Source organism: Hemibagrus wyckioides, linkage group LG16 (genome assembly GCF_019097595.1).
Source record: "Hemibagrus wyckioides isolate EC202008001 linkage group LG16, SWU_Hwy_1.0, whole genome shotgun sequence".
Lineage (NCBI taxonomy): Eukaryota > Metazoa > Chordata > Actinopteri > Siluriformes > Bagridae > Hemibagrus > Hemibagrus wyckioides.
Window position 1 is genome coordinate 5894436 of NC_080725.1, and position 21812 is coordinate 5916247.

A 21812-nucleotide genomic window follows, 5' to 3' on the forward strand; every position below is an offset into this window, starting at 1 on the left:
AGTGGTCAGTACGTTTGGGGGTAAACATAATTTAAGCATTATTATTTTGTAACAGAAACCCCCACAAAGATAGAGTTTTTCTTACATTTACAGCATTGGGCAGACCCCCTTATCCAGAGCAACTTACATTTTTATCTCATTTTATACAACTGAGGGTTAAGGACCTTGCCTAGGGGAAGCTTGGTGGACTTGGGATTCAAACTCACAACCTTCCGATCAGCAAGCCAACACCTTAACCCCTAAGCTACCACATCCCGTTTTTTGTAGGTATAACCCTATAAATAAAAAAAATCTCTAAAAAAAAAAAAAAAAACTATAAAGAAACTATGAAAACACTGCAAAGACTTGGTGCAGATTGCATTAATGTAAAATGGTATAATGATATACAGTAGAGGTTTAAGTTTACATTTAATTAAATTAAATTAAAGTGTTTTAATTTGAGAATTTAATTAAAGTGTGTGCTTGTGTTTACCTTTAGCATGTGACAGGGCGCAGTAAGTCTGTACATTATGACTCCTCTGTTCTGAAAGGTTCTGATCTTCAGACCGACCTTCATACCCTGATCCTTACTGCTGGCAGTCACTCTGTACTTAATATAGCTGTTCCCTGAAAAACTTAGAGACGTCTGACCTGCAGAACACATCAGCAAAAGACAAACAAGCCTCAGGAAAGCAGAATTGCGCACACACACGCACACACACACACACACGCACACACACACACACACACAGACACCAGTCACTGCTACATACTGCACAATGCCAAATATCTTACGTACATAACTCTGAGCCCTTTCAAATTTATTCCCATACCACTGATAAGATTATAGTCTTGTTTCAAAGACAACCAAAGCTAATTGGAGGTGATGTGCTTACTTTTTAGTGGGATGTACTCACATAATGTGATTGTGCTATAAATGACTAAAAAGAGAACATTCAGGAAACACTGATAAATAAATTAAAATACACTATATGGCCAAAAGTATGTGAACACTTGACTGTGACACCCATACAGTATGTGCTTATTGAACATCATATTCCAAAACCATGGCATTAATACGTATTTGGTGCTTTCTTTGTTGCCTCTAGCCTCCATTCTTCTGGGAAGGATTTTCACATAATTTATCCTAAATGTTGCTTGGGGATTTGTGCCTATTTAGGCTAATGGAACACTGATGTCAGATGAGGAGACCTAGCAAGCAGAATACTTTCCAAATCATCCCAAAGGTTTTTCAGAAGAGTTGAGGAAGGAATTTGTGCAGGCCAGTTGAATTCTTCCAAACCACATATTAATGGATGTCACTTTGTGCATGTAGCATTGTCATGTGGAATAGTTCCAGTGAAGGGAAATCATAAAGACACAGCATATAAAGGCATTATAGAAAATCTTGTGCTTCCATGTTTATGGCAAAAGTTTGGCACAGTCTACATATGTAGGTCATGGTTAGGCATCCATATACCTTAAGTCAAATAGTGTATTTAGCTTTAACTGACTAAAGCTTTTACATTTTAGTTCACTTATTTTATCTGGCTACAGTTGCTAAAACTAGTCTAAAACTATCAATAATAACATAAATAATACTGTTATGTATTTAATTAACTACCAAAACTAAATACTGGAAGATTTGAGTTTGCTCTAACCTGCACACTGGTGGAGAGTTTCAGGCAGGCACTGGCAGGCAGAGGGAACTGTTGAGGCACTGCGTACACACTGCATGTCAGGAGGACAGACCTGGCCTTCACAAAGCTCTGCAGATGTTGAACATATTCCACCTGCTCAAGAAAGAGCAGTATGTTTAGATCATAAGCTATGCAAAAAAAAAAAAAAGGATAAACAGCTCAGATAAATGCAAACAGCCAGAAATATAAAGAAGTCTTTGGCTCTGTGAAGAGCATTTTGAAATACACTTGATGAACACTTTATTAGGAACACTATACTAATACATGGATTCCCCAAGATGTTGGAAAAATCCCATTTAGGTACTGGTCCATGTTGATATCATTGTATCATGCAACTCCTGCAGATTTTTTATGTGGACTGAATCTCCTGTTCTGCCATATTCGGTAGCTGCTCTATTAGATTCAGATCCAATGACTCTAAAGAACAATGTATTCATTGTCATGAAACCAATTTGAGATGACTTAGAAGATGCTAAATTGTGGCCATGAAGGGATGCACATGATCAGCAACAATACTCCAATAGGCTGTAGCACTGAAGTGATGATTGATCGGTATTATTAGGATCAAAGTGTACCAAGAAAACTTTACTCACACCATTACACCTCCGCCACCAGCCTCGACTGTTAACACAAGGCAAGTGGGTCCATGGATTCAAGCTGTTCAAAATCAATTAGATTTTTCTCATTCTGATGGTGGGTGAAGCTGCGTGATTTTATACACTGCACTGATGCTACACAATTGGCAGATTAGATAACTGCCTGAATGGGTAGGCTTACAAGTCTATATTATCTATATTAATCGCAATGCAGTGAGTTCAGATTTAGCTAAATTGATAACCTGGCACCCGAAATTGCCAAATTCCTTATTTGTAACATTTAAATTGGGTATTGTTATAGGAGCAGGGAATAATATTTGGTTGATAATAAAAAAAAAAAAAACCTTTGGTCACTGCTATATTACTGGAAGTTATGATTCACAACAGAAAAATACACCGGGCATGACTAAGTGCAGTGCTGGGGAGTAACTAGTTACATGTAACAGAGTTACGTAATTTAATTACAAAATAAATGTAACTGTAATTCGTTACAGTTACTGAGAAAAAATATGTAATATAATGACAGTTACTTATGAAAATGTTAAAGATTACAAATAGAGTTACATCTGAATGTTTTCTTTAAAAAAAACTAGGATATGTTGAATAATATTAATTTGTTGCTAGTATTTGTTAAAGCGGTGCTATTCTGATGCTTTTGATTGGTTCTCTGGTTTGAATTTGCGGCGCGTCTGCCAATTACGTTAATCCACATTGCCCCGGAAAGCTTTAGGCTACTACACTGTCTGAGAGTTACCACCATGGAGAGTGATAAAAATGCATTTCAGTCCTGGAAATCTAAAAATAATTTCATCCTGAAATCCAGTAAGGGGCAAATATAACAGTTCAGTGCAAAATTTGTTTGCCAGCTGTTAAAATGCTTTCGACATCAAAGGCTTCAATGTTGAACCTGAGGAAGTATCTGCAGGTCTGTAACCTAGCCTTTCTTTATTTTCTAAAAGCATATGGTTTTTGTCATTATTGTGAGTGTACAGAAATAAAAACAGACCCTTTAGTTTCGAATGATATATTTCTCGTTTCTGTATAATAAAAAGTGACAGAGTGGTCAGTCGATTTACTGAAGCTGCTATGTGGAAAAAATCCACTAAAATGCGCCTGCGCATTCATCGAGCCCATAGTGTACTCAAGACCTGTATTCAAAACATTCAGAACAAATTAGCTAGTCTCCTAGCTACCTTTACCAGGCACACTTCTATTTATGAACCGTTTGACAGAAAATATATAGCTCACATTTTTCCTCCTTGATAATGTGTTGGTAAAGTCAGATCTAATATAACTTAGTTATTTTAGCGCTGTAGCATACATTATGATGACTCTTTTCAGATTATGTTTTTTTTTTCCAAGGCATTGTTACTTGCCAGTGTGTCCTGTCATAGCTATGCAGATTTAATTCCTAAAACAATATTAAACAGTTTTTGTTATGAAGTCTGGTTTTGTGGTGGCTGTGCTTAAAATTAAATCAATATAATCTTAATTCAAGTGATGAAAGATTTAAAATTCTAACAGTAAACAGAGTTGAGTTCTACTGTAAGGTTAACCCTGCCTGGTATAAATGTTTGGAAATGATTTAGTTGAAAATATCTGTTAGAAACTTGAAAGTAATCACAAAGTAATCAAATGTAATCAGTTACTTTACTTTTATAAAGTAATTGAAAAGTTACACTACTTATTACATTTTAAACAGAGTAACCTGTAATCTGTAACCTATTACATTTCCAAAGTAACCTTCCCAACACTGACTAAGTGTACGGTTTTTTCTATGTCATGGTTTCATCTGCCATGACGCAGGGCTTCAAAAAAGCTTTACCCATTATATATTTGCTTCTGTTCATTTGTAATTGGATTTTGGAATATAGCCTGGAGTCGGACCTACCTGAGCACATGCAGGTCTCTGCACGCCTGAAACGTGGTAAGACGAAGCTCACTTTAGAAGTACAATAGGTGATGAAGTCAACAAGTTCCATCTTCAGGCTGAGCTCACACACACCATCACCACAGTCCAATTCTCCTGAGCAGCTCTGATCTAGCACTTCCACCAGCTGTAGCTTTTCCCGCAGTTTACCCAGCCTCAGTGCCAGCTCCCCAGGCCCCAGATACCCTCCGTCCTGTGCCTCCACTGCCAAAAGCACCTCTAGATGGGAAGACTGTGCTACCGACTGCACCCCTATAACATGCATAGGCTCTGAGGTTTGTGCCACTCCAGCCCCAACCAGTGCATTCTGGAGTGTTCTCTTCAAATGTTTTAGATATATACCCACAAAGTCCTCAGGAGAGAGGTCTTGGAAGCGCAGCATGACTGCATTCTGCACCATTTCCTCTGTGGCCACCTCCACTTGTACCTTTACGCCAATTATTTCAGAGAACTGTCCATCACTGACTGTGACATTAATGAAGTACCTAGAAACATTGGTAGTGTTATGAAATAACATACAACCCACAGTCTGAAATGACAGAAACAAACAAAAACAGAAGTACACACTGTTGTTTACACTGCTACCTGCCAGGCTCCAGGCCACTGAGGGCCACAATCTTGCCATCCTGTTGGTCGATCCTGAACAGGCTTTTTGGCTGAGGCTGTTGTTTAAAAGACAGCACGTCATTTTCATCTTCATCGCTGGCATAGATCCTACCAATGATTCCACCAGGAAACACATCTTCCACCATTACTATAATGATTTCCAGAGGAAAGACCACAGGCTTAAAGACACTTCCTCCAATCACACGCACAACCACGAAAGAGGATGATGACAAGCGAGGCTTTCCAGAGTCCCATGCCTTACTCATAACGGAGGAAAGTGGAAAACACATGCATAAAATAGTATAAATAACATGAAGTTACAGTGTTTGTATTTATAAATACACTTTTAAATGTAGTCATTATAAAGTTCATAAAGTTGTTATAAAGTTCATAAAGTTAGTCATTTTCCTGCAGGATTATACTTTGCATTACATCTATGCAAAAACTAACATTAGATTTTTGCATTAATATATTTTTAATATAATAATATTTTGTTTAATTATTTGTTGAAATTACTAGAACATCATTCTTTTCGATTTGAGGTAAAGTTGCTTTGCACTGAAGGAAACTGGACTAATGGACCATCATTTAGAAAACAGATGTTTGATGTTTTGCCAAACTTATCACATTATTTAGGATGTACTGTACAACATGACATGTGAAAAGCATTAAGGTAAATGTTCATAGACATCAGCATTAAACTTAACACTTCTTGTCAACTGACATAAAAACTACATAAACTTAGGACTCACTGCAGTAAGTGTCACTTGTCATAAAGTCTGCTTTGCTCAGTTTTGATGTCAAGTGCATACTGTCTTGATAACTGATATGTTATATAACCTGCCACGTGAGGTTTTAGTAAAACCAGAAAAAGTAGATGCTTACAAAATTCAATTATGTAATGTAGCAGTCACTTGACTCAGGTGCTATGTCATCTTGACAACAATACTGATTAGTAGACAGCTAATGCATGCTGTATTAGAGCTTTGTAAATGTTCATGTAGAGTAATGCCAGCTGTCATAAAGAGCTTACACAGGTGACGTTGAACAATAAACACAGCTTTTAAGAACTGTTAATGTACAGTTTGTCAATATGATCCTGCTTTTTAATGTAAGCACACCTGTATCTCAAGGACATACTCCCTTGTGTCATGTGGTCCAAACAATTTGTTTGAGCGTAGCTCTCCATTCCTGTCCAGTGTGAATGCATTGTTCTCGTTCCCAGATACAATTAGGAATTCAAAAGGGCCTCCGTTTCGTGGAGAGTCATTATCAGAGACAGACAGTTTCAGGATGGTGGTACCTGCAGGTTTGTTCAGCTGAAAATGCACATAATTAAAATTTTATTCTAACGATGAAAAGATTTTTTTTTAAATATAAGGCTGTTCTATACTGAAACAATGTTATAGTTTCTTAAAAGAAAATCATAGACATCATGAGCACACACCTGAATAACTGCTGAAGCATTTCCTGGGGAAAACATTGGAGGATTGTCATTCACATCGGCAATGTCAATGTTCACCGTTACTGACGTAGACATTGCAGGAGATCCACTATCGAATGCCTGGACTAACAGCCTGTAGCTTGAGACCTTAGATGAGATATGAGAAGACATAAGAAGGTGCATAGAGTGTAATTAAAATATGATTAAAATAATTGTGTGTTAAACATTCTAGCCCAACCAATATGACACCTGGGTCCCACAGGACCATTCTCAATTCACACTTCTTACTCTACCAGTATCCTATAATAAAAGATTTCTATATCTTGGAGGACGTGGTCTCTTCCTGAATGACAATGTCTCTATCTACAGGCCACAAGGGCTCAACGAATGGTCTGATAAGTATGAAAATTATGTAAATCATATGCTGTGGCCAACACAGCCACCAGATCTCAACTTATGACTTGGAATTCATGTGTTCATCCTTCCAGTGCAGTTGAAGAGACTTGTAGAATGTATGTAACTAAAGCTGTTATGAAGCCAAGACTCCTTATTAAGTTTATGTTATTTTTTACAGCCATGTCTTACAGATTCACCGATGTATTTGTAGAGAAAAGAATCTAAACACTAAGGCCAAAGTGGTTTAATGTTTGTGATAGTCATAAAGGTTGGTTAAAGATCTAACCTTTTCTCTATCAAGTGCCTTGTTGACTTTCAGTAGTCCTGTGATCGGATCGATCCAGAACTGGTTCCCTTGGTCTCCTCTTAAGATTGAGTAAGTAATTCGTCCATTTACTTGGCTGTCAAGGTCTTCTGCTAATAACTTCACACCACAAGCCCACACAAAACAAGTGCCTCAATAATGGTACATAAAACAATCATGGCCTATTTCCTGCAAATTCTCATCATTTAAATTAAAATTTTGTAGCTTATTAAGTAAATGCAAGGAAGAAGTGAACATAATTAAACGCTTGCTATAAAACGAACTAAGTAATTATCTAGTAGCGGCTAATAAATGCTAAAGAAGTTGTATAAAACCAGACAGTATTGAACCGTACCCTAGTGATTGTCTCTCCAATGGCAGTGTCTTCACTGACCAGAACATTATAAATCTCCTCACTAAAGAAAGGTGCGTTATCATTAACATCCATCACTTCAATGCTTATTATTGTGGATGTTTTCAGAGGAGGGGTTCCACCATCCACAGCCTCAACTTTGAGGAAAAACTCTTTACACACTTCATAATCCAGATCATCAGCCACTGAGATGCTTCCTGCAGTAATAAGCAATGAGAATTAGTCTTCAATACAATACAGTACAGACCTGCCTTCTGATGACCAAATCTTTTGCAAACCTCAACCTCTAAAAAAGTACTGCTATGTTTAAATTTCTTTTTAGATATTGCAGTTTCCTTTCATGCCAATGTTTTTCAACTTCAGTCCTAGAATCCCTCTAATTATAAATTGCATATTTTATATTATTTCATGCATACAGTACACGTGACCCGTGCCTAAACTGCTATCCTCATGTTATGGCTCATTGCTATGATTTGTCTTATGTTCTTGTCATGTCATTTATGCTGAAAGTGGAAAATTGTATTTGTATTTGTATTGGAAAATATTTATTTTGTGGTTACAGTGAAATGTAGGTCTTCTAGATTTATGATTAATTAAAAAACTTAAGACATGGCCAGTAAACAGCATCAATTGGTCTCTCACCTTTGGTCTTATCAATGTGAAACTTTCCAAGTTCATTGCCTGTACTGATACTGTAGTATATCTCAGCATTGACACCAATATCCTTACTGGAGGCAAAGACCCTCAACAGCTCTGTTCCCACAGCAACATCCTCTGGCACTGTTACAGCATAGTCCTGCTTCTGGAAGACTGGTGGGTTATCGTTCACATCCAAAACCATGACAATGAGGTCTACCTGTGTGGAGAGGGAGCTGGCTGCCCCTGTTTGGTCTGCAGCCTGGACCCTAACCCGGTATGAGTCTTGGATCTCTCGATCCAGAGACTTCTCCAGAATTACCACTCCAGAAAAAGGGTTAATGGAGAAGACACCATCAGCAGAGTCTACTAGAGAGTACATGATTCTTCTGTTCAGGCCTGGGTGAGATACAGGGTAGAAATAAACAGACCACTTTGAATTGATTGTTTTATATTATTTTCAGTGTGTGGCTGAATAACAGTAAAGGACTACACTTAATCCATGCCTAGAGGTGCTTTCAAATATGCAGTATTTTGTGTATTTGAATTAAACCCTGATGAGCTTACTTCCCTGGTGCAGTTAATTTATAAACATGAACACAGGAATCTCTGGAAGAAAAAATAGTCTCATGCCTCTTCCAAGCAAACCTTTTTAATGTTGAATTGATTCAACATAAATTTGTATGTATCATTGGAATGAACCAGTGAATCATAGAGAAGCACGGTTATAACACTACACACTTTCAAACACAACCAATATTTTTATTCTTAAACTTAAATATAATTCCCATTAAATGGGTTAAGCCATTATGAAAAACAAAAGTACAACACGATTTAAATGTAGATGAATGTGTTCTCATCAAAAAGCCTTCTTTTTCAGGCTTTCTTTAAATAACGCTGTGGTCCGAAGTGTGAATGTGCAGTATAATATCTAGTATAAAACCAACTTTCACAGAAATAATCACAGTAAGAATCAGAAAACTCTTTTCAAGTATATTCAAACACCTGCGCTTCAGTAAAAAAGAGAAATACCAGCCTATGTGTAGTGAGGAAAATGCACTAGTGAAGTACTCACCCTCATCAGGATCTTCAGCTTGAAGACGTGTTAGCAGGGTTTTAGGTGCAACATTCTCAAATACACTGGTTAGAAACTCAGTGAAAAAGAAGGATGGAGCATTGTCATTTATATCTATTACAGTGAGAAATATCTCAAAGCGACAGAATAAGCCTCCTCCATCTGTAGCCTGGGCTATTAGATTATAGTTCTGAGTCCTCTCCCGGTCAATCAGAGAGGCAGTCTTCAGCTCACCTGAAATAATAATAATAAAAAAAAAAACAGTTAATAAAAAAATTGCACTTTTGCTATACCATAGTTGAAATACCATAACAAAATTCAACTGAAAAACAAAAATAGACACATTTTATTGGACAAATAAAAGAAAGAAACTTACTATAACATGCTGATATAAGTGTGCACATTCCTTTATAATGGGGCAAATGTAATTATCACATCATGAACCTGTCATCATTGAAGTGATTCTGATTAACTTTAAATAAAGATCAGCTGTTTCTGTAAGATTTTCTTGACATCCCAGAGCAAAAGCCATGGTCTGCATAGAGCTTACTAAGCATGTATGGGATCTCGTTGTCGAAAGTAATAAATCAAGAGAGGAGTTTAAATGAATTCCCAAAAAATTAAATATATCATGGAACATCAGTAAGGCCATCATCAAGAAATGGGGAAAATGTGACACATCCAAGAACAGGATGTTAATATTACAAGACAAAAACTTAACAGGGAGGCTGCCAAGAGACAGCAACCTTAAGCTGCAGGAATATCTGGCATTGGTCACTCCCATGCACTTGACAACTGTCTCTAATATTATGGTGCAAAGATCTGACCACAGACACTCATAGAACAAAAAGTGTCCTAAAGATAATACCATGTATGAAAGGGAACAATAGCATTTGAGTTGTATACACAAAGAGAATACAGTTCAAGAGCAATGTGTATTTTTATGGGACTTCAAAACCTAACTGATGGATTTCTAAAAGTATGGTGGTATTCACTCCAAGGGAACATAGTACAGCAGAATTAAAAATACATAAAGTGACATCAGAGGTCTTGTAAATCTTAAAAAATGCTTATTTGTTTCATGGTGCTATGTTCTCATGAAAAATATGCCAATATGCTACATCATCATGTACAACTATGAGCCATGCTGGAGTATTATATTTATCAGCGACCTGGAATGTTAAAACTGTATACTCAGAAATGAAACTTACTGTACTTGGCCAGTTTGGCTATCATATACTGTACCGTGTAATCCATAACTGACCCTAATACACCTAATGCCTAACATAAATGTCTGCTATGTATGTTTCAATGCATTTTATCAGTTTACTGTCAAACAACTGGTTACTGAGTATTATCTTTACCAGTGTTAGTATCCATGTAGAAGTCTTCAACTCCTATGCCAAATAAGGAGTACTGAATTTCTGCATTGGTACCGATGTCAGAGTCTGTAGCCGAAACAGTCAGAATTCCATAATTAATGGGTATGTCCTCTGGAAAAGAGGCATCATATACAGCCTGGTGAAACAGAAGGGCAAAAAGTAAAAATAACAAAAATAATTTCATTATGATTAAAATACTTATTAATGTTATTAAAGATGAATAATGGAATGCATACTACTGTCTTATATTAAGTAATGCTTATTAATGTACTCTTTTTTTATGAACTGGTTCCAATTTATGTATGTAAATCATATTTTATTTAATAATAATAATAATAATAATAATAATAATAATAATAATAATAATACAAATTTTATGAGTAAAGCTTTGTACATTTATTATTATTAATACATAAAATTACTTAATAATACGTGTTAATTATAATTATTTTCATTATTTAATGGGTAAAAAACATTTCACTTAAATGTTATTTAGATTTAGACTATTATTTAAAACTACTGTATATCTATTTTGCCAGAGGCTTCAATGGTGAAAGCAAAATAATCAATGTCCCCTGACAGGGTATGGAAATAATAAAGTGTACATGGGAGACATGCTTGACATGTAGATTTTAACAAAGGTAATTTAATTTTACCCACACCTGGTTACATATGGGGCTGTTGTCATTGGCATCCATAATGGTGACCTCTACAGTCACCTGGGTAGCAAACAAGCTGTCGGACGCAGTGATATTGAGTAGATATCGATCCTGTTTTTCCCTATCCAGTGGCCGCTTCACAGACAACATCCACACTCCTTGCACTGAAGCTAGTGCAAACACCCCCCTAGGGTTCCCCCCTGGGCCAAGGAAACCACCACCACAGACAAAAAAGATTATATTTACAATATAATAACAGTAATAAATATGAATCTGTAACAGGACTAATTTTATTTCTGCCTAAACTCGTTCTTCCAACCACTAATATGTGTGGCTCATATGTAACTGCAATGAAAACCTGCAGACACATCGGCTCTCAAAGATTCAGAAAATGTGATAAATAAAAACTATTAACTAGTAATGGGAGAAGGTTTACTACAAATGATTAAATGTGACACTCACGGATATGACACATAGACTCACACTTCCCCCCACATGCGCTGCCTTTTTACTTGACTAGTTCATTATATTTATTCTACTGCATCATGATACAGAGGCCTAGATTAATACATACCTGTGATATGGAGGCTGACCAGCCTATTCTGATCTGAGGTGTCTAAGTCTCTGGTGCTGAGAACAGATACTACTTCTCCAAGTGGGTCATTCTCCCTCACAGAAGCTCTGTAGTAGTCCCTCTCAAAGATAGGAGGGTTGTCATTGATATCAGCAATGGCAACAGTAACCACAGCAGTAGAAGAGAGAGAGACTGTTTCTCCTAGATCTGATGCAACCACAGTGAATGTGTAAGATGGACATATTTCATGGTCCAGGTCTCCAAGAGCAGTGATCCATCCGGTTTTACTATCAACTGCAAACATAGTATTGATCGTAGAGGTTCTCTCAAAGGTTTGCTCTTTCTCATGATTGAAGATTGATCCAAGGCTGTAGGTAACCTGACCATTTGACCCCCAGTCAGGGTCCAAAGCATGTACCCGCATGACCCTTGTACCTACAGGAATGCCCTCCATTACCATAGCTACATATGAGCTCGTCTCGAAGGAAGGCTTATTGTCATTCACATCCAGGACTTTCACCTCCACATCAACTACATACATAGATTCTACTAGATCTTCTCTCATGGTTGCAGACACTTTGAAGCGATAGATGTTGACTAGTTCATAGTCTAGTGAATTATCAAGCCTAATAAGCCCAGTTTCTCTCTCAATAACAAACATTTTACCCTGGTTGTTCTCCACTGTTTCTCCATTTACCACAGCAAAAAATGCTGCCTGACCTGGACTCAGGTACACTGAACCTATGGCTGTCCCAACTGGTGTGTCCTCAAGTATGGTAAAGGAGTATTGAGGCTGAGTGAAGGCTGGTATGTTAGCATCAGGTGGCAGTACATGGATAAATGCAGACACCAATGAATGTTTAGAAGGGACTCCTCCATCTGTGGCCTTGACAAAGAATGATAGTACAGTTCCTCTCAAATGAGCCATGCTTCCCTTTGTAACCATCCACCCACTATCGGGCTCAATTTCTAACACATCCACTAGAGGAAGCCTTGCCTCACTGTACAGTGAATAAGTCACCTTGCCATTGCTCCCAGCATCTGGGTCCTGAGCCTGGATCTGAGTCACAAGTGTACCGATGGCTATATTAGCTTTAATGCTAACCCTATACTCTGCAGCCCTGAAGAGTGGTGCATTGTCATTCTCATCTGTTAGTATTACTCTAACACTACAGAAAGATGCTCTTCCACCCCCATCCAGAGCCATTACTACCAGGACAATGTCCCTGTTCACTGGATTCTCTCTGTCTAATTTTTGGGCAGTGGTGATCACTCCATCTGCTCCTATAGCAAATAAAGTCTTTCCCACGTCATTGATAAATGAATACATTATCTGGCCAAAAATCCCGTAGTCCTCATCTGTGGCCCGCACCTGCATAACCTTAGCCCCTGCAGGGACATTTTCTTGTATCTCAGCTAGGTAAAATGTCTGACTAAAGACAGGGTTATACAGGTTAGCCCCCAGAATTCTGATGTTTACCTGTGCTATACTAGTGAACACTCCGTCTGATGCAGAGACATTAAGCATGTATATCTGCTGCATGCGCTGCAAACGTTGGTGTGACAAAGACATGACTCCTGTTTCAGGGTCCATTAAAAAGTTCATCCTATCATCTCCAGAAAGAATGCTATATTTTAGTTTGCCAAAATCAGAGATGTCTGCATCAGAAGCCTGAACACACGTTACAAAGTGCCCCCTGGGAGCAAGTTCATTAACAAAAGCTTCATAGACTGGCTGATTAAAGGATGGAGGGTTGTCATTTGTGTCATTTACTAAAACAGTAATCATGACTTCACTGCTCTGGGCTGGAGTGCCATTATCTGTTGCTCGTACAGTAAAGCTATAGCGCTGGATCAGTTCATAGTCCAAAAGACGGGCTGTAACAATAAAACCAGTGGTGCTGTCAATGTCAAAGTAATCTGAGTAGTTCAAAGCATCTAGGAGAATCTCGTAACGAATAGCACAATTTTCAGAATCATTGTCTGTCGCTAAGAGTTGTACCACTGTAGTCCCAGTTATTGAGTTCTCAGCCAGAGTAACAGTATATGAGGCTTTCTCAAATACAGGTGCATTGTCATTTACATCTAAAATGTCAATATTAACATCCACCTCTGATGTAGCTCCAGTGAACATATCAGTGGACCTGACTATTAGCTTGTAATATGGAGTAGTCTCATAATCTAAGGGGTAAATTACACTGATCACCCCACTCTCAAAACCAATGTCAAACTGAAAAGAGGGATTCCAGTTCACAATTGTGTAAATGATGCTCTGTTCTTCAGGACTCACAGCAGTAATCTTTAGAATTGAGGTTGACACAGGTGTGTCCTCTCTAACAGAAATACCATAAAAGGGTTTATCAAAAACAGGCATGGCTTTGTTAACTACTGTGACTGAAAGTTCCACTGCAGTGAAAAGGGAGGGGTAGCCAGCATCACTTGCAATAATGACCAGTGAGTACTCAATACTGGACATGTCTGCTACAAAAGATCTTTGAATGGTGAGTTCTCCTGTTGTACTATTTAGCTTAAAATATCTATGCTCATCCTCGAGCTCATAGGAAACCATCCCATTTATTCCTTTGTCCAAGTCTATGGCTGACACCTGAAATACGGATGAGCCAATTTGTGCATCAACCTGTACTGCAGCATAATAAGGTAGGTCAACAAACTCAGGAGCATTATCATTGACGTCTTCCACTTGCACTCGTACAATCACCCTGGCAACCCTCAGCCAGTCATACTCACGACTTGCCTCTACCACCAACTCATAGACTTCTTGCTCTTCACAATCAAATGAGATCCCTGTGGTCTGTATGACCCCAGATGTGGGTCCAATTTTAAAGTGGATCCCTGCATTCAACACTGCATATTTGATGGGCTCATTCAGATGATTTCCTGTAGTACTGACTACCATTAAGGTAGATATGTTTGAGGTGTTCTCCAGCACAGTGAAAGAATATGAAGGCTGACTAAACAAAAGTCCATTGTCCATAGCCTCACGTACTATCACTGTAACAAGGGCAGTGCAGGAGTAACGTCCATCTGACGCCTTTATGTTGAAACAGTAGCGGTCCTGGGACAGTTTGCTGTTTTTGACTGTGAGGATGCCAGTGCTGGGATCAATGGAAAAGGGCTCCAAGTTGTTGTCAGCAAAATAATAAATTGACTTTGTACTGGTGTCAGGGTCAGATGCCTCCACTCTCAAAACCTCTATGCCAGAATATGTAGGAAGAAGCACAACAGCATCATAGGTATACTGAGAGAATCTGGGAGGAGAATCATTGATGTTTACAACTTTTATTAAAACTTTAGCTGGACTCTCTGCAGTCAACTCTGGGCTACCACTATCCCTGACATTGACATGGAAGTAAAACTCACTAAAAGTTTCATAGTCCAGAGTGGCAATGTTTCTGATTGATCCAGTACCAGAGTCAACAGTGAAGAATAATTTAGCCATGTCTTCAACAATCTGAAAGACTAAAAGGGAATTCTGGTTCCAATCAGAATCAATGGCTTGGATAACTAGGGGACTACCATCCTCACCTAAAACCACACTGTTGATGGGGGCTGCTTCACTAATGCTCCCTGAGTAGAACAGCTGTTGAAATACAGGTGGATTGTCATTCTTGTCAACCACTTGAATGTTAAGTGTAGTATTGGAAACAATCCCTGCCAGGTTGACAGCTTGGATAACCAAAATATAGGATGCTGTGGTTTCAAAATCTAAGGACTTCTGAGTCACAATTACACCTGTGTAGCGGTTGATTTCAAACCTCTTCTCATTATTCCCCTGGACTATATTGTACATGAGTTCTGAGGGGCTTATGGCTGTGATAATAGTAACAAAGGCTCCAACAGGCACATTCTCAGGGATCTCAGCCTGGTAATCTAGTTGGGTGAATTTAGGACTAGAGAAATTTGAGAGTGAGACAGCAATTCTAGCAGTGGCTGTGGCACTTAGTGCTGGATTTCCGCCATCCGTAGCACGAACAGTAAGGATGTAAAGGCCGACAAATGTGTAATCCAGCTCTCTGGCAACTGAAATGGTGCCAGACAGTGGATCAATTCCAAATGCACCTCCTGTATTACCTGAAAGAAAACAAGTTGTTTACAGTACTACAGTACTCAACAAAGATATGAATAATAATAGCAGACATAACTGACAGCAAATATCAATATTTCATAAACCCACCTGCTTCGATGGAGTATACAAGCTCTTTATTCCTCCCTGTGTCTCTGTCCAAGGCTGAGACCTGTACAACAAGTTTCCCAAGCAAAGCAATATCAGTTACTATTCCATCATACACTGTCCGTGTAAAAAAAGGACTCTGGTCATTGGAATCCTCTATAGTCACTATGATCCGAGCCAGGTCTCTGTAGTAGGGGAATTCCTGGTCTTTTACCTACAGAAAATATGAAGATATAGAAAAAGACTTTTTCTATAGTGTGAAAATAATTACAGTAAATAACAGTGAATCATCACTATATAATTCCCTGATTAGTTTGACTGCATTTTCTAAATCACATGCTTTATGGTAAATAGTTGAATAATAAGCCATTATGTATTTGCAAATTTAAATATGTAAATGTTTATCTTTTTCTTACCATAATAGTAAGGATATGCTGAGTGCATGCCTCGTAGTCCAAAACATCAGCGGTGTAAATGACACCGGTGCCAACATCAATCCGAAACATGCGCATGCTGATGAGATCCACACTACCATGAATAGAATAACTTAGCTTGGCTCGTTCATCACTATCTGTGGCTTTGATACGCAGAATCTCAGTGTTTACTGGTGTGCTCTCTAAAACGGAGACCTCATATACAGGTTGGGAGAAGAGTGGAGCATTATCATTGCAGTCCAAAACTCTGATATGAACCTGGAATTAGAGACAGTGGATGCCATCAAGCCATCAAAACACCTGCATTACTGCATGTAAAAGCTGAATGTAAAATTTACATTGATTATTTATAAGCATGCACACTACTGACTATGCCACATACTATATGTAAATGACAAAAATCTTTCTTTGGACGTGAAAATTTCGAAATAACATCAGGTTTTCGAGGGCCATAACTCACAGGCTTATCAAGCATCAGCCCACTCAATTAGCTACACAAGAGGCTCATTTGTCTAATGCAATTAAGCTCTTAGAGTAGCTAATCTTTGTGAGTTCTTTGTTTACACATGCATTCCAAACTTTATCTTGAATGTATCTTTCACCTCACATTTGCTTATGATTACAAATAAATTTACTACATACAAAGGAGTATTTAAAAATACGCTATATGGCCAAATGTATGTGGGCACCTGATCACCACACCCATGTGCCCATTCCAAGACCATGGTCTTTAACATGGCATTGGTTCTTCCTTTTGAGTTTATAGCCTTCACTCTTTCAGGGAGGCTTCATTTTGGAAGCTGGCTCTTACAACCAGATTTGTGCTCACTGGGCTACACAATTAGGTACTGATGCCAAGTAAGTAGGCATGGTGAACACCTGACATTCCAATTCATGGACTATGAATTGTGTACAGGGGTGTTGCCATGATGAAACATGATTGGACCCCTTAGTTAAAGTGAAAGGAAATTGTGATGCTACAGCATAAATTGACATTTTATACAAACTGTATACAAATTCTCAGCATACTTTTGCCATTTAGTATACCTAATGCAATTAAAAGAACAATCCATAAGTAAAGAAACATAATATGAAATTAGAGGATTCTTGAACATATCCAACCTGTGTGATTGCTGAATTTGTCCCGTCAGTCACCTGAACAGTCAAGTTGTAAAGTGACTGGTTTTCTGCATCCAGAGGCTTCACCAAATCTATAGTCCCCATTCCCCTCTGGATTTCAAATGCTCCATCATAGTTTTCTCTTGCTAATAAATAAACGAATAGAAAATATCTTTAAAATTGCTTAACAATATGTTATATTTATTATGTAATATTTATGATATTATCTGTTGTTAAGGCAGCTATAACATAATATCCACACAATTATTCTACCAACATACTGATTTAGTATTTTTTCCACATCTCTGGGAAATGCAATTTCCATGCTGCAAAGCTCATCATCAAAGTTTTATGGACTTCATAGCATCAGCCACTGTATGCTCGCATCTTTCTCATCAGCTACGGTCTCATATCTCAATCTGCCACAAACAGCTGCAATAAGTTCATGCTTTCCTTGCCCCAGTTCCTCAAATCGTTAATTCCACTCCATTCTGAAGCATGAGGGCATTTTTAGTATTCATTGCATATGTCTTATCCAATTTCACTCAATTTCCTTCGTATTTAACAGAGATCAGCGGAAATGGATTCTGGCAGGTGTCGAGTATTCACTGTTTACTGTAACAAGGGTTGTGATTTGCCCTAAGCAAACTGAGGTCTTAAAGCAAGTATCAGAAAGTGGTATGGGTGATCCAAAATGAGGAAATTCAAAATGCAAGTAACATAAGAAGAGTTTTTTTTCACCTGTGTTGGTTGTGCAATTTCTAGCATGATAAATTTGGGGAATGTAAAACATCTCCTGTGATGTCCCACCTTTTGAAGATGAAGCCAGAGAGAAAGAAAGAATAAACAGAAAGAGAAAATAGTGAAACATCAACGCCAAAAGGTCAACAGAATCAAGTAACTGCATCAGAACTGCTAAAAGTCTGTCTCTAAAAATTAATAAACAACAATAACAAGGTTGTAATATAGAACATTTTTTTGTAAACACGCTGACATGAAACCAGATTCAGCTTCATCCATGCCATTGCTCACCAATGATATCAAACCAGAGGGGTGTTTCTGCTTGACGTACAAATATGGTGCCCACATTTTCAAAAACTTTGGCATTCTCTGAGATAGTAAAGTTATAGCTAGACACCATAAATTGCAAGGCCTGTGGCAAAGGCAAACGTTTTCTGATCCACTCGATGTGTAGCTGTACAGTTGACCACTTCTGTGGGATCCCATTGTCCATGGCTTTTATCTGCAGAGTATGAAGAATGTAAAATGATATGATTACACAAGGTAGCAACAGACTTTGCTAATACAAAATAAAAAATGGGATGGGAAACCACAATAAGACATATGCCTGATAAAAAACATCATGTACCGTGAGGATGTCATAAGCCCCTGCTGTAACCATCTTTCTGGAGTACACCATTGCAGTTTTGGTATCAATGAAGAACTTCCCATCTCCATTTCCATCCACTATGCTGTATGTAAGTTCTGCATTAGGCCCTTCATCAGAGTCGTACGCAAAGACCCTATAGACAGGATCGCCACGTTTGTTCTGGTCGCGCTCTGGGAGACTTACACAGTAGAGTCTCTGTGGGAACTCTGGTGTGTTGTCATTCTCATCTTCTATATGCACTATTACCCAAACTGTGGACTGCCTGGAGACACCACTGCCATCTGTAATGGTAACCTGAATGCAGGGATTAATTTCCAAACAGTTGTACTGGTATAAAATATGGAAGGAAGCTTAAGTTTGTTTTTTGTTTTTTTTTCCAGAAACAGAATAACAGTCTTTGTTATAACCATTCTTTACATTGACAAAATATTTTTTTAAACTATTTAAGGTCATTACATCATTAAATTAGATGTATATAATTATTGCATATAATTAGTGCAAAATGTAACTAACAACCAATTAGTAGTTATTACATGCTAATAAACAAACATAATGCCATCTTCCGCGTTCTTAAAATGTCTTAATGTCCACTATCCTCCACGTTCTTAAAAAAATACTACCAAAAAGTAAATGCAAAAATAGTTCTAAAGTGTCTAGCCCAAATATTGTTGTTAAACAGTAATTCTGCAATTCATGATTTTATTTATATCTTGCCTCTCTTTTATATAAAAACCATTAAAAAACAGCTAATTAAATCTATTAAATCAATGAGTTCAAATAATTTCAGGAGAAAGACCATGCTTGAATCTTCACTTTTATAATTACTTCATTAATTAGGTAATGAATTAATGTAATAATAATAACAATCCATGCCGAAAATTCTGTCCAATATAACTTCTTAGGCAGTTTATTTTTCAAGTTCATTATCACATTCACTGTTCCCCATCCTTGTATATAAATATTTGTTCCGTATAAAATACTCACATGTACACAAAATGTATGAGGCAAAAAATAAGGTTAGTATAATGGTTTAAATAGTACCTCATAGTTTCTTCTCTTGCCCTTCTATTAGATACGCTCTATCACATAACAGCCAGTGAAAGGCCTGGGGGATTTCATTTATACTGGGATCATTGGACAATAGCAGCAGAAGGGTTCAAAACTACACACACACAGCAAATAAATTGTTTGTTTACTATTGAACCTCTGCAAACAGAGCAGGAATCATAGGGAACAATACAGATTATAGATCTGCAATTCTGTACAACCCCGACCAGCTAATCAACTCCTGCTCAGTAAACTGTATCAAAGTTCTATGACTGCATATGTGTTATATAAAAGAATAAGAGTACACATGCAATAGCATTTCTCCCATCATTTTGTTGGACTCTTCACAGAATCCTCATCTATAACCTAATTACAAAGGCTTTAGAGGCTGCCTAGTAATGACACTTATTCTGCATTGTATCCATTCTGGCCTACTTTAAATAATCAATAGCATATAAGGTCTTTTTTTTTTTACTATGAATTGCAGTCAATGCATTCAATGAGCTGAGAAAAATTACAATCAAATGCAAGCTGTATATGTCAGACAGTTCTCACAGTTCTTAAAAACTGCTAGGTGTATGAATAATATACTGTAATATATAGTACTAATACCACATGTCTGATTTACTGGACCTTCTCCACAGCTATGTCATCATATCTGGCAATTAATATTAATGCTCTGGTTTCATCTTTACAGGTAAGATGTAAATAGCTAGCTAACTTTTTCACACTTGGCTAGGTAGCTACGTAATTTAAAATGATTGCATGGTGCAGTTACTAATGAACACAACACCTATAAACTAGCAAGCTAGCTGGTATTGCCAATAACCTGGCCATTTGCAGGGCATCATGGTGCAGTGTCTGTGTGTGTGTACTGTATGGATAAGTAATCTGGGGGAAGAAACGGTTGCATACAGATCGTTTTATTTTGTCAAAACATTTAGAGAAAATGATAGGTTATAGCATGTTTTTTAGCTGATTAGAACCAGTGGCTTTCAAATCAGTCAGATTCTTTCAAATGCTGGCTACAGACGTATCTGTTATCAGTCTCTATAAAACGCCTCTTAAAATGCTCACACAAAGCTATTTCTTTCTTATAAGCACAGTGGGATATGAGTGAAAGACTAAGTATGCATGTTTGCAATCTGTCTTATCAGTATTTAAACCCTACTTAAGCTTGTGAATTCAAAAATATGGAAGTACAGTATGAAAATATCTGTTGGACTTACTCACGTGATATATGGGGAAAGGTCTTGTATTTCATATATTTCTTATATAAGTGGCATACTGTGTATGTAAATTATGTAAGGACACACCTCCAAAAAGTGTTCAGCTTGCTGCTCTCTATCCAGTTTTCTTGATGTTGTAGTGATCAGACCTAAATGAAACGATCATCATTATCATCTAATAAAACACAGTCCAACATTTCAAATAATCAAACCACTACAGTAAACATTGGGTGTCAAATATTACAATAGCCACTGAAATCAGAATCTGTGTTAATTATCCATATGCGTCTACAGGTGGGTCCATATGTAAAGACATATTTTTCTTTCTGTACACCACCACAATGGATTTGGAATGGGGCAATCAAGTTGTGATTAAAGTGTAGTCTTTCAGCTTTAATTCAAGAGGTTTAACAAAAATATTGCATTAACTGTTTAGGAATTACAATCATTTTTCCTTTGTTTTCATAGGTTGAAAAGCAACTGGACAAACTTACATAATTGTTAATATAAGGATTATTTTAATACTTGTAGGCAAATCCTTTGCAGTCAGTGATTGCCCGAAGTCTGGAAAACATGGATATCACCAAATGCTGAGTTTCCTCCCTTGAGATTCACTGCCAGGCCTTTAGTGCTGCTGCTTTCAGTTGCTGCTTGTTTGTGGCTCTGCTTGCAGTTTTGTCTTCATTAAATGAAAGGCATGCTCAGTTGGGTTGAGGTCAGGTGACTGACTCTGCCATTTAATAACAT

At 37.6% G+C, this 21812-nt stretch overlaps 1 protein-coding gene across 1 annotated transcript in view; it reads right to left on the reverse strand.

Moving 5' to 3' along the window:
* The window catches only part of LOC131366674 (protocadherin Fat 3), a 49982-nt gene that overhangs the window by 15340 nt on the left and 12830 nt on the right, over nt 1-21812 (reverse strand). The window contains exons 3-22 of the mRNA XM_058411320.1: nt 21153-21214; nt 18769-19083; nt 18432-18642; nt 18141-18209; nt 17403-17539; nt 16263-16538; nt 15850-16060; nt 11655-15746; nt 11084-11280; nt 10404-10557; nt 9040-9273; nt 7971-8363; nt 7311-7525; nt 6938-7075; nt 6259-6402; nt 5933-6130; nt 4791-5068; nt 4167-4690; nt 1641-1772; nt 473-630 (exon numbers count right to left, since the gene is read on the reverse strand). Of these exons, the coding sequence (XP_058267303.1) occupies nt 473-630; nt 1641-1772; nt 4167-4690; nt 4791-5068; nt 5933-6130; nt 6259-6402; nt 6938-7075; nt 7311-7525; nt 7971-8363; nt 9040-9273; nt 10404-10557; nt 11084-11280; nt 11655-15746; nt 15850-16060; nt 16263-16538; nt 17403-17539; nt 18141-18209; nt 18432-18642; nt 18769-19083; nt 21153-21214 (8138 nt within the window). The remainder of the gene's footprint in view (nt 1-472; nt 631-1640; nt 1773-4166; nt 4691-4790; nt 5069-5932; nt 6131-6258; nt 6403-6937; nt 7076-7310; nt 7526-7970; nt 8364-9039; nt 9274-10403; nt 10558-11083; nt 11281-11654; nt 15747-15849; nt 16061-16262; nt 16539-17402; nt 17540-18140; nt 18210-18431; nt 18643-18768; nt 19084-21152; nt 21215-21812) is intronic.